Here is a 14,488-nt window from a genome sequence, read left to right as displayed (position 1 = left end):
CTAAAAGCAATTATGTTTGGAAAATATACAAAAAGTCGCAATTGAACCTGCTGCACCTGCTTAGCCATCCGCACTCGACAAGTTTTTATGTCTTTATTTTGTCATTTGTGAATCAGCCATGTTTAATAACTTCTGATTGTCTTCTCAGTCTGGGATATGTTTTTCTTTGTTCATTACAAACCATTATGTCCATGCACATAATGTTGTGTATTGATTTTAAAATGTTCATTGGGTCTTAAATATTGGGTATTAGGATCCCATATTTTAGAGGTAAGATAATAACATCAGTATTGATAAATATGGACCGATATTGAATTCTAATTAGTGTTTTTAATTGTGAATATTATGGAGGTTTAATTAGCTCCTTTAAAATGAAGTCCGTTGAAAATATTCAAAGGTTGAGAAATTAGAACACAGAGCTCGCATTTCATATAAGCGTTAAAACATAAATTTGTGTAAAATAAAGTCAGTATCGGCAACCGGCTTATTCGTAAAGATCTGCGGCGAAAATAAAACCATAATAGATGGACCTTATTATTATATTATTTATTAAGGTCCCGTCCATCAGAAATTTTATAAAACCCCTATTGTTTATTGAAAACTATGAATCAATGTATATAATTGTGTAATCTTGGGGGGGGGGGGGGGTTGTTGGTTTTTTTTATATTAAATTTTTGGATTGGATTGCGAAGTCTTATGTAACACACTGTTAGGCCTATTTCACAACTTTACGTAAAAAAGAGAAATTATAACCCACTCCAACATATGATTGAGTTATTTCCCTTAGATATGACTCTTTACGGATAAAGGCCAATTAAGATACCAATATGGCGTTCGCATGGCCTGAAGTTTCGACTGCTCGCAAAGAAAAACGTAAAGAACTGACTTTACATGGAGCCGATATAAATGAAAGGATAGAATCTGGTGGCCTGGATGAACATATTTTTAAGTTAAACCTACTAAATTATCTTGATATCAGTAAGACATGTCTGCCAAATCTGTCGGAATCTATCGGAAAACTTACAGAATTAATGAGGTTGAGTTTGGGTAATAATCAGTTGACGTCTTTACCACCAACTATCGGTAATTTAAGCAAATTAAAACTGCTTGATTTATCAAATAATAAATTAGAAAGTTTACCAGAAGAGCTAAGTCAGTTGACACATTTAGAAACTCTGAACTTGAGCGTAAACAAACTCACAAGAATACCTGCGATTGGAAAACTTGCAGCATTGGCCATTTTTGATGTTTCTTATAATGAACTCACTGAATTACCAGATGGAATGAGCGAAAATCATGAATATTTAACACAGATCCGTGCAGGTCATAATAAACTGACAGAGCTTCCAGAAGATTTGAGTAATTTAGTTCGATTAACTACTTTAGATGTTTCCGAAAACAAACTAAAGGACCTTCCCTTGCGACTTTGTGAATGCCCAAAGTTGAAGGAATTCAATGGTAAAGGTAACTGCATTGGAGAGAGAAGACTGGCCAAGATGGTGGACCAGGGACAATTTAAAGTTATGATGACTTATTTATCAGCAGAGTTACAAAAACAGAAAGAAAGGGAAGGAAAATCAGATAAAAAATCTAAATCTAAAAAGAAGAAAAAAGGTAAAGACAAAGATGATGAAGAAATCGATTTGGCTAAAAACATGATCAGTGTTCTTCGTTTTCCCTTAGAAGATGAGTCTGGTGTAACTGTGTCAGTCCAAGTTCCAGTCGTTACAGTTCGTCCATATATAGTTTGCTGTATTGTACGGCATCTGAATCTAAAGAAATCACTCAACATGTTCAAACATTTTATAACTCTTCAGGTATTGTTATTAATTCTAATTAGGCAATTTAATCACAGTTGAATGAAAATACTTTCTTTGATTGATTTTTCTGCTGAAAAATTGTATATTTCCAATCAATCATGGATGTGGCATTGTCTTAGTTAAGAGTCTTAACAGATCGTGTCAGGATGATTTACCCAATAATTAGGGGTTTCCCGTCACGTGACTTCAGCATGAAATATAGCCAACTTCAATCTACGATTCTGAATTACTATTTCATTTAAATGTATTACTAGCAAAATGTATTGTATTTGTTAAATATCAATCTCAATATCTGCAAAGATTCCGGCTCAAAAATTATCGAAATGTAAGCCATATTTCCGTTTATGTACGGGAGACACTCACAGGAAAAAATCGCTCTGACATCACACGACCGGGGATTTTCCAACAACATTAATTGCTATGGCTGACTTCTTTGGTGAATCCGCACCTTAGTTTTCGGGGGATTTCAACATACATGTAGAGCCAATCAAACGATAGATAACATTTTTGTGATTATTATGATACGTTATACCCCGAGCTACGACAATTACAGCCGTAGAAAATGGGATTTTATCTGTTTTGCTGACTGAATTTTGCTAAATTTCAACTAAATATAACCTACTTTTTTTGTGGTATCATCCAGATTATAAATATTTGACATATTATCATTCAAATTATTACGATTTTGATAAATCTTGGCTGACTAATGTGCAGATTTCAGTTTTAAATTTGGCACAAACGATTCTGAAGGGAAAATACTGCTAATTTTGGTGTCATGGCACGTATTGACTGTTATAGAGCATTTTGACTACATTATTGACATCGATCTCGGATTTTAAAATTTCATAACTTTAGATCTACTCAGAATATTTTGATGAAATAAAAATTTGAGTAGCAATTTATGTAGATTTTCACAAAATATTTTTAAAAAAAAGAAAGAAATTTCTGTCATTTAAAACTTTGACCTGAAATCCCTACAATAATATACTACCCAATTCCAAGTAAATACTACCAAATACCATCACCTACCTTATTATTGGGAAAAACTAACTTAATGCTTAAATTATAAAAAAAATGAGTTAATTCGATGATTTCACAAACTTTTTTTATACAGTAAACTGAATAAATCTATTTTTAGTAGTCCTGTCAGTAAACACAGTTCAATTTCAATACTATGAAACACTAATCAAGGGAGATAACTGGAATAGCAAGACATTGGCATTCACTTTTGACGTACATTTTTTGCAAGTTTTCCACAATTTAACTCATTTTTTTAAAATATAATTGAAACATTATGTTTACATTAATGAGGTATCGTATTTATGTGAAATAGTATTTGTTTGTATTGGGTGGTATTGGGTCATTTCATGTTGAGTGGACCAGGGGGCAGGGGTGGAAAATCGCACCCCCCTTGAAATGATCTGGAAAAAATATATGTTATTGTACATGTAAAAACTAGAAGCTGTGCAAAATTTGTGGGCTGTAGCTTGAAAATTGACTGAGATACGGGCATTCCACCAAGTTTCAGATTCTTAGGGTTCAATAGGAGTCAATTTTTGAAAATTTGTTCTGAAACTATATTCCAGGCCAATTTTCTGGGAGTGTAGTGAAGACTGATGCTTATTCATATGTTTCTTACGTAGTACTACCATCAATCTCTGGAGCACTACAAAATCACTATGATAGCCTGATAGGTAAAAACAAGATATCAGAAACTCAAGTAAATTATTGATACAAATTTTGCACAGTTCTAGTTTTTACATGTACAATAACATATATTTTTTCAAGATGTTTTCGAGGTGATCGATTTCCCACTTGACATGGAATGACCCCATTGGGTAAATCATCCTGCCCTCATTTCCATGCCTAATTTGTCTTGATCTATATGGTTTCTTTTTTAGAATTGAATCTGATATTTTTAATTTATTGAGAAATAAATTCATCAGGAATTATGAATACAATGTACATATGTGAATAATTTTATTTTAGACCAGATTACATGACACAGTGTGTCAGAAGAGACAAGCAGCTACTATTGCTACCCATGATATGAAATTTATTAAAGGACCTCTCACATATACGGCTGAATTCCCTCAACTGTTAAAGGTATGTGGCTTTGAAAAGAAAACTCTAAGCGCAACTTTGTGTAACATTCAGACTAGATGCAGCATCAAAACTGAGATAAATTTAAACATCTTGACAACTGACACCTCATATCATTAAGAAACTGCAATACACAGGCAGGGCTGTCGGTAATTTTTCACAGTTGATTAGCAGCACTGCTAATCAAAAAGTCCAATTTTGCAAAATTTGATTAGCAAATTTAAAATTTGATTAGCAAATTTAAAATTTGATTAGCAGTTTTTCAGTTTCAACGTAAAACACCTAAATAACAAGATATTTTAATTCATAACAAATTGAAATATGATTAGATTCCATTCTGACTATTCTTAGATTTTTTAGCACTGCCACAAGTACTTGTGACAGTTGAGTTTGTGAATGTGATGTAGACATTTAGTTAGGTCTTAGGTCTGAAGCGAATTCTTGACAGTGACTTCCGAAGCCCCACTCATTTTAATTGTAATTTTTTTGTTACGATACACAGGCAGGGCTGTCGCGCTAATTTTTCTCTGTTGATTAGCAGCACTGCTAATCAAAAAGTCCAATTTTGCCAAATTTGATTAGCAAATTTAAAATTTGATTAGCAGTTTTTCAGTTTCAACGTAAAACACCTAAATAACAAGATATTTTAATTCATAACAAATTGAAATATGATTAGATTCCATTCTAACTATTCTTAGATTTTTTAGCACTGCCACAAGTACTTGTGACAGTTGAGTTTGTGAATGTGATGTAGACATTTAGTTAGGTCTTATGTCTGAAGCGAATTCTTGACAGTGACTTCCGAAGCCCCACTCATTTTAATTGTAATTTTTTTGTTACGTTAGAAATCTTCGTTAGAAAACAATTTTGTCTGCTTTTTATCGTGTATTACTATTTTTGTTCAATCGGGCGCTCCTCGATTAACTACATGTAGACACACGCGATACAAACAATAAAATTTTAAGGGAATTTTTACTTTGATTTATCATTTTACAATACGTTAACATGTATTTATTTTTGTCCCCCGCCTTTCGAAGAAAGCAGGGGACTATTAAAATGGGTTCGTCCGTCTGTCTGTCCGTCCGTCCGTCTGTCCGTCTGTCTGTCCGTCACACTTTTTGGGACACAATAACTCTCTTCCTAATTGAGCTAGAATGTTCAAACTTGGTGTATGTGTTTATTAGGTCAATGCCTTGATGGAGTTCGAAGATGAGCATTTTCCGCTTAGGGTAAGCAGAGATAAGCAATTTGATTGGTTGATACTTTGGGGCACGATAACTCTCTTCCTAATTGAGCTAGAATGTTCAAACTTGGTGTATGTGTTGATTAGGTCAATGCCTTGATGGAGTTCGAAGATGAGCATTTTCCGCTTAGGGTAAGCAGAGATAAGCAATTTGATTGGTTGATGCTTTGGGACACGATAACTTTAGTTCTAATTAAGTGAGATTGATGAAACTTGGTGTATAGATTTATTATATGAATACCTTAACTAAGTTCGATAATGAACATTTTTTGCTGAGGGTAAGCAGAGTGATAAGCAATTTGATTGGTAGAAACTTTGGAACACAATAACTCTCCTTCTAATTGAGGTAGAATGTTCAAACTTGGCATAGGTGTCTATTAGGTGAATGTTTAAACTTGATGTATATGTAGATGTTCATTAGGTGAATGTCTTGACTGAGTTCAATAATTAACATTTCGAGCTGAAGCTAAGCAGAGCTAATCGATTTCATTTGTCGATGGTTTGGGACAAGATAATCTTGATTCTATCTGATAGAGAGTGATGAAACTTAGTGAAAAAAATAAATGTGCGATTAATTAATATGTGTCATCTATTTATTTTGCAATTTCGGCGGGGGACATCAGCCTCACTGTTGGCTTGTTTTATATTTTATTTACAATACGTGGGAGATACACTGGATTTATTTCTTTCAAAATGAATATGATATAATTACTTTATACACATTGAAAGCATGAGTAAGCCTTCTAGTCTTCAAAATGTGGATTATTCTTGTGTCAATATCCAAAATGACAGGCACATTAATGATTCGCAGTAACTGCGAATCAAAAACGTTAGATTTTAATTTTTGGTTAGCAACGGACAAAATATGTATTGCAAATTGCGCTGCGATACTGGTTGTCGGCAGCCCTGTACACAGGGGTGTGTGGTGTGGGATGGCCGAATGGTTAGCACATATCATAAGGTCTGTCATTCACTCCATTGATTCAACTGGTGTGGTTTTGATTCCCCGGTTGTATGTGACAACGGAAGGGTTGCCTGTCCAACCTCGTGGGTTTCCTCCATGTCCTCTGGTTTCCTCCCACTGCTAGGGACCCCTACGCGCAAGCGAATTATTAAAATAAAATTGAACCATGTGTTTATCCAGAAATGACCTGGTTTGTGTCAAGTGCATGTTAAACCCCATTTCTCTCTCTCTCTCTCTGCAATACATAGTCTAAAATTAAAACACATATTTGTTTCCAGATAACTCCATTGTTTAAGTTTAAAGAAGTCTCAGCTCAAAAGTTGATGAGAGAACTGGTGGAAGAAGCTGAAGCACTTCGTAAAGAGAAGAAGAGAAACACCATTAGTGGAATTCATAAGTAAGTTGATCCCAATTTGTGTGGAACTGCTTTATTATTCATAACAACAATAGGGGATCACGTGGCTAAGTGGGTGAGACGCTAGCTCGCTAGCCTGGAGGTCGGGCATTCGATCCCTGCATTGGCCGAGAAAGTTCATCCAGATTTTCCGGCGTGGTTCTCCCTTGTCAGTGATGCAGGACGGAGGGGCTGACAAAGAAAGCTGTCTATTCGTTCGGATGGGACGAAAAACCGAGGTCCTGTGTACACATTGGCGTGCACGTAAAAGATCCCTTGGCAGTTGGAATTCGATATAAGAGTAGGCCGAAGTGCAGCTGTTCGGGCAAAATATCCCTCATAGCACACTGTATGGCATATGCCTGTCTTCATTAGCCCAGGTTAGGAGCAGAACAGTAGGACGTTAAACTCCATTTCATTTCATAACAACAATAATAGTCCTTCTAGCACTTACCATGTTTACTGCCTTCATATATGTATATCAAGGACAAGATCCTCTGTGATTTTCATGAAAATAGATATTGTAAAATCTAGGAAAAACAATTGTTCTGAAAAAAAGGCAAACCATTTTAATAAAAAGGTAATAAGTAATTATTTTTCATTGAAAATCTCAATAAATAAAAATGGCATAATTGTTTTTATTACAGATATTTAGAACTTTTGAAGGGCAAAGTTCAATATCCATGTTTACGCGATGCTTCTGATCAGGTGATTTCATTTCCACCAATCACAAACAGTGATAAAACTAAGGTAATTCTTGATGTTCATTTAATACTAGTGAGATAGTCATCTAGAGAGCCATAGACGATTTAGCTTCTGTTAATATTTATATGCCCAAATGGAAGTGTGGTGGTATATTGTTGTTGCCTCCGCAATGTGTTTTGTTAACATTACTAGATGAAAAAGCCTATTGGCCCTTGTTTCACTTTGAAGACCCTTGTGAATGCTCTAACGCTCTAACAACAAAAATTACCACCCGATCTGTATGAAATTAATATGCATTATTAACATCAGTAGCAAGAAGAAGCCTAATGAATTTAATCAAATTCTGTTAATTACTTCTAGAGTTAAGACCCTTGCTTCACTTTGTTAAACCTTGTGAACGCTCTATCAACAAAAGTCATCTTCCGATCTATATGAAATTTACATGCATTATTTAAAAGAAGCCTATTGATATTTGAATCTCAGCAATTACCATATATAACTTCTAGAGTGATGGCCCTTTTTTCACTTTGTTGAACCTTGTGAATGACTTAAGTTATCATCCGATCTGCATTAAATTTATATATATATGTATTATTTAAATTAGTAAAGCAAAGAATCCTATATGGCTCTTGTTTCACTTTGTTGGACCTTTATATACATGTACCTACCAAAGAATAAATATGCAACAACCCTTGTTGACTGCTTGGACGATTTGGCTGCTGTGGGCACTTGAATGTAAATAAAGGGATGATGATACTAATAGCCAAACATCATTAAACAATGTATTTTACATGATATCTATATTGCAAGATATTACAACCTTGGGTAGGGAAGTGCTATCAGGTATTCCAGAAATGGTAAACATCAATATGTCATTACCAAAGATACAGACTGATAAATTAAATAACACCACAATCAATTTTAATCGAGGGGGAAAAAATACAGAATAATTTAAAAAGATTAAATACAGTATATATGTGAGTTCATAAAACAGAAAGTTTGAATACATAGATTTAACATGTATTAAGTAAGAAATATACAATATGTACATGCTTATAATATGGAGACACACAGAATACATATGATAAGAAATATAGGTGGGGGGGGGGGCTTTTTGAGGATAATATATTTGGAGTTGATTTAAGGTAAAGAAGTTTTTCCTGAAAAAATTAAAGTTATTTAAAGTTTTTAAGGAGGCTGGCAACGAATTCCAGAGTTAGGTCCCTTTAAAGCGTATACTTATTTTAACTATATTAATATTTGGCTTGAGAGTAGTAAGTTGATTGTTAAGATGATCATAAGGAGCTTGATAATAGGTAAGAGGTCATATAATTATTCAGGGCATTGTTTTAGCAGAATTTTATCGAGAGATATACATTGATTAGAGATAAGTCGATTTACTATTGTAAAATGACTTCAGTTTGCACAAACTTGAAGGTGAAACCGACGCATCTTCAATGTCAGACGTTAGACTTGAGTCCGCTATTTTGTCAGTTTAAATTATGAGACCAGTAAACAAGGAAGATAAATAAAACCGTTAAATATTCAAAAGTCAGATACTTATCACATCAGGTAAACAATATAGAAAGAATTGTTTCCGCCATCTTGGTTGATACGTGATGTCAATGCATGACATTAATGCAACCTCCAGGACAGGTATGTCAGAATAAATGTCTATTGAGAATAATATGGCCTGCCACATTATACTCTTTTTCTAAAATAACAACTGAATGCCTTTTTGTAATACATTATTTATCAAATTACATACTTGTTATCAACAACATTGATTAGGATGCCATCTAATTGATCACTATTGATTATTTTGTTGTTATGAGAGGTGTTCATTTGCTGAGTAATGCTTTATTGAAATTAAAATGACATTGAACCGTACTCTAGTTTGACGATATTTATTGTCCCCCGCCTTTCGAAGAAAGCGGCGGACTATTAAAATGGGTTCATTCGTCTGTCTGTCCGTCTATCTGTCTGTCCGTCACACTTTTTGGGACACAATAACTCTCTTTCTAATGGGGCTAAAATGTTCAAACTTGTTGTGGGTGTTTATTAGGTCAATACCTTGATGGAGTTCGAAAATGAGCATTTTCTGCTTAGGGTAAGTAGAGATAAGCAATTTGATTGGTTGATGCTTTGGGACACGATAACTTTAGTTCTAATTAAGTGAGAGTGTTAATGAGCATTTTCTGCTCAGGGTAAGCAGAGCGATAAGCAATTTGATTGGCCGAGACTTAGGAACACAATAACTATCCTTTTTATTGAGCTAGAATGTTCAAACTTGGTGTAGGTGTTTATTAGGTCTATGCCTTGATGGAGTTCAAAGATGAGCATTTTCTGCTTAGGGTAAGCATAGATAAGCAGTTTGATTGGTTGATACTTTGGGACACGATAACTTTAGTTCTAATTAAGTGAGAGTGATGAAACTTAGTGTATAGTTCCATTACATCAATACTTTAACTAAGTTCGATAATGAGCATGTTCTGCTCAGAGTAAGCAGAGCGATAAGCAATTTGATTGGTCGAGACTTTGGAACACAATAACTCTCCTTCTAATTGAAGTAGAATGTAGGCGTTCATTAGGTGAATGCCTTGATGGAGTTTGATGATGAACATTGTCTGCTTACGGTAAGCAGAGTTAAGCAATGTGATTGGTTGATGCTTTGGTTATAATGAAGTGAGAGCGATGAAACTCCGAATATAGATTCATTATAACATTACCTTGATTAGGTTCGAAGGTGCGAATTTTCTGCTTAGGCTAAGGAGCGATAAGTAATTTGATTGGTCAAGACTTTGGAACATAACAACTCTGCTTTTAATTGAGGTAGAATGTTTAAACTTGATGTAGATGTTCATTAGGTGAATGTCTTGACTGAGTTCAATGATAAACATTTCGAGCTAAAGCTAAGCAGAGCTAATCAATTTCATTGATCGATGCTTTGAGACAAGATAATCTTGATTCTATCTGATAGAGAGTGATTGCTCGATACTTTTGAAAAAAATAAATGTGCTATTAATTAATATGTGTCATCTAGTTATTTGGGGATTTCGACGGGGAACATCAGCCTCACTGTTGGCTTGTTATTTTACATTTTACTACATTTATTATCAGATCACTTTGAAATTTATATATGTTGTTTACATTAGTGAGATGAAGAAGCCTATTTAATATCAACAATTTCCATTTAAAACTTCTGTAGTAAATTTACACGCATTATTTAAGTTAGTAAAAAGATAAAGACTATTTAATTTCAGCAATTTCTGTTAACATCTTTTAGAGTTATGGCCGATATTACACTTTATCGAAACTTGTGAACGACAAAAGTTCCCGTTAGATCTGAATACATGCATTATTTAAATTAGTAAAACGAAAAAACCTATTGATTTTCAGCAATTTACTTTAATGGCTTATAGAGTTATGGCTCTTCATTCACCTAGTTGGAACACTATCAACTAGCGTTATCATCCGATCAGTAAAACAAAAAAGCCTATTGAATTTAAGTAATTTTTGTTAATAACCTCTACAGTTACGACTAAAGTTATCATCTGTTAATTTCAGCAAATTGCTTCTAGATAGTATTAAATTTGTATGCATTATGTAGACTAGTAAAACAAAGAAGCCTATTGAGTTTCAGCAATTTCTGTTAAACACTTCTACAGTTATGGCCCCTGTTTCACTTTATTTAACATTGATATCAGTGTTTTGTAAATTCTCTACGACAACCCTTGTCAATTGCTCGGACTATTTAGCTGAGTTTCAGCAATTTCTGTTAAACACTTCTACAGTTATGGCCCCTGTTTCACTTTATTTAACATTGATATCAGTGTTTTGTAAATTCTCTACGACAACCCTTGTCAATTGCTCGGACTATTTAGCTGCTGTGGGCATGCGTTTTGTTGCCTGGCAACTTATCTTTAAATTCTGCTTGACCATTCAAAGACTGTCGGTCAGATATTGTTCACATGATATAATTTACAGGCTATTGTATTGGTTGTCAATAAATTTCAATGTTTGAGTTACCGTGAAAATAATTCTTGGATTACTCCCTTGAATTAACAACTTTAATTGACTGTGGGCTGATTAATATCTATATTAAGTGATAATAAAGTTTCTGGTATAGATTACGGTAATAAGTTTATTTTTTCTTTCAGTACAAGCAGTCCCAGCACTAAGCTGTTGACTGCATACTGCATAGCATGATTATTATTTTATAGATGAGATTTCTGCTACTGAATTGTGATGATTTTTTATTATACTTTATCTTTAAATTATTAATTTACTGCTTTAGCATTCAGTAAACACCTATAATAAGGCACAGTATAATAACTATCAATTAATATTTACATATAATTGATGAAACCACTGATATTTATGGTAAACACCTAGAAATAAGGAACACTATAAAAACTATCAATAAATATGTACAGATATGTGATGAAACAACTGATATTTTTGCAGTAAACACCTAGAATTTGGCTAGAAATAAGGAACACTATAATAACTATCAATTAATGTGTACAGATTATTGATGAAACAACTGATATTTTGGCAGCAAACACTTACAATATGGAACACTATAATAACTATCAATTAATATTTACAGATTAGTGATGAAACAACTGATATTTTGGCAACAAACACCTACAATATGGAACACTATAATAACTATCAATTAATATGTACAGATTAGTGATGAAACAACTGATATTTTGGCAGAAAACACCTACAATATGGAACGCTATAATAACTATCAATTAATATGTACAGATTAGTGATGAAACAACTGATATTTTGGCAGCAAACACCTACAATATGGAACACTATAATAACTATCAATTAATATTTACAGATTAGGGATAAAACAACTGATATTTATGGTGAATACCTACATTATTGAACACTATAATAATTGTCAATTAATATTTACAGATTAGTGATGAAACAACTGATATTTTAATAGAAGTAACAAGTTCGACTAGTCTAGATGTTTGTAAGAATGTAATGGAAGAAATACTTAAAGAGACATTACTCTTAGGTATTGGTCGACCAGACAACACCCCACCTAGCACTGAACCTAAAGAAGCTGACACATCAGATGGTGCTGGAGCCACTAAGCCTGAGAAATTCATCTTAGTTGTGGAACAAGTCAAAATTGTGGACCATGAAGGAGCTTTAAAAGTTTTATATCCATCTAGGACTGATTTGACATGTGATGCTTTTCAAGTTATACGAAACTATGATTAGATATTTTACTAATTGATTTTATTGATATACAGTAAACCTGGCATAAGTCGGATTCGTACAAGTCGGATCTTTGCTTAACTCAGATAAAATCATTTGGACCCTTTGATCCTGCACGCTTTTCTTATTAAATTTCTGTGCGCAAGTCGGATTTCCTAAGTTATATCTTTGCTCAACTCGGATTAAAATGTTCGGTTCATTTGATCTAATTCAGGCTTTTTTCCTTCGCCCAAGTCGGATCAGCAGTATGTTCAGAATATGACTAAGTCAGTTTTGTCCCGATGGTCGAAAAGCGGTTAGGTATTCCATGCACAGAACCCCAAAATACTTTCCCCTATGATTTTGATTCAAATCAGCTTATTTGACGCGGCACAAAATAATAGAATTTTCCCGGAAAATTCGAAACTTGCTGTCTGCTGTACGAGAAAATTCAGGATATTTTTCAAAGATGGCGTCAAAACAGAAGTTATCTTATCGCACCAAACCGGAAGTTGTCTACTCGCATATACGAACAAAAGCTTGAAATGTGCCTTTGAATCAATTATTATTCAGCTCTTGCAGTTTATTTCTAATCGAGCTAAGATTGAATTTTGGTCTTCGGCTAACTCAGATCTTAGCTTAAATTGGATAAAATTGTTCAGTCCACTTAGATCCGACTTATGTGAAGTTTACTGTATGTATATAGTGCTATTATAATTAAAAGTATGATTGAGAATGGTTAAAAGAAGAGATCTCATCTTCAACCATCTATTATTCAGAAACCACTATATCAACCCCTTGAAGTACATTTGATTATAACTAAGTCTGATAAAGTTATCTGTATGTTTTTTGAATTAATTACAATTTGCAAAATAATTTCAGCACAAAATAAAAGATTGTTATTGTTATCACCGCCTATATATTTGAAACTCTCATTAAAGCTATAAATTTGATAATGTCAAAGTGTCTTCACTGGTTCAACCAATACTTTAATTTAAAACAATTCAGAGTTCACATGGACAGAATTTCAACTGGCTTGTATTATTTTGCAATTGTCAGATCTTATTGAATATTTATTGTTTTTGTTATTGTTTTACTGTGTACAAGATCAGGCCTGAAAATAATAAATATAGTTGTACCTGACAAATACCAGGCAATAATAAACTAGTTTCTAATATGCGCCTTTTTTTTTAGGACTCTGCATGAAATCAAATATAAAATTACTGGTTGAAATATAAATGTATACTGCATCTTCGTACTGCTTACTAATGTCCGGCTTCATCTCAGAGCATATCTGTATCACTTGCACAATAAAAATTACGCCATTAATAATAAAGTGAAATAAGAGTGTCCAGTTTTACCTCAATTTGAAAACATGTTGTTTGTGCTTAATAATAATCATCATGTGGGACCATCAGATTACTGTAATTACTAAATATAAAATGGCTAACAATAAGTGAAAATTCTTGCATGTTATCAATATCAGACTGTGGTATTCCTATTTGATCTGTTGACAAACAAAAACTGCCAATTTGCAGGGTCAACAACCATTTTAATTAGTTGGTTCTTTCAGCTTGAAAACAGATAAAGAGATGAAACCAGAAGACCACATACTATTTAGTGTATATCTGTTTCTATTGAAGGTTCTTGTGCATGTGTTTCCTTTGCCAGCTTCTTAATAATAATAAATTTAAAACTGTAAAGCAGGAATGGTATCTGGTATAGCATAAAACCTTACTTATGTTAATGTTCCAAATGTGACATTAAATAAATGTACTTACCGATAATTAACATTTCTAACATCAAGTAAACGTTTATTTCTTGCTTAACAGTTCTCATTTTGAATAAGGAATTTGGTTCATTTTGCTATAAATTATTTTGTAATATTAAATATATTTAAATTAATCATGAATAAAATATCATTTACAGCTCTAGTTTCATTATAATTAACAGTATTGTGGGTGTAGATTGCAATTGATTCTAGCATATTTAAACAAAATATGTGAGGGGGTTTGAGATGTTGGTTTGAT

The 14,488-nt window shown here is 33.4% G+C and overlaps 1 protein-coding gene across 2 annotated transcripts; it reads left to right on the top strand.

The window, feature by feature from the left end:
* The first annotated feature begins 788 nt into the window (after positions 1-788).
* Positions 789-14,389, top strand: LOC126823436 (leucine-rich repeat-containing protein 47). 2 transcript variants are annotated; one of them, XM_050552285.2, is made up of 5 exons: positions 789-1,817; positions 3,810-3,926; positions 6,409-6,527; positions 7,172-7,274; positions 11,842-12,121. In XM_050552285.2, exons 1-5 carry the CDS (start codon positions 828-830, stop codon positions 11,926-11,928), a joined length of 1,416 nt encoding a protein of 471 aa, XP_050408242.2. In that variant the 5' UTR covers positions 789-827; the 3' UTR covers positions 11,929-12,121. The 2 variants fall into 2 exon arrangements, with proteins under 2 accessions (XP_050408242.2, XP_050408240.1); XM_050552283.2 differs by lacking the exon at positions 11,842-12,121 and adding an exon at positions 12,168-14,389 and having other exon boundaries at positions 791-1,817.
* The last annotated feature ends 99 nt before the right edge of the window (positions 14,390-14,488 follow it).

This window comes from Patella vulgata, chromosome 6 (genome assembly GCF_932274485.2).
Source record: "Patella vulgata chromosome 6, xgPatVulg1.2, whole genome shotgun sequence".
Classification (NCBI taxonomy): domain Eukaryota; kingdom Metazoa; phylum Mollusca; class Gastropoda; family Patellidae; genus Patella; species Patella vulgata.
The sequence above is the reverse complement of the archived record's forward strand: the minus strand, read 5'-3'. Positions and strand labels throughout refer to the sequence as shown.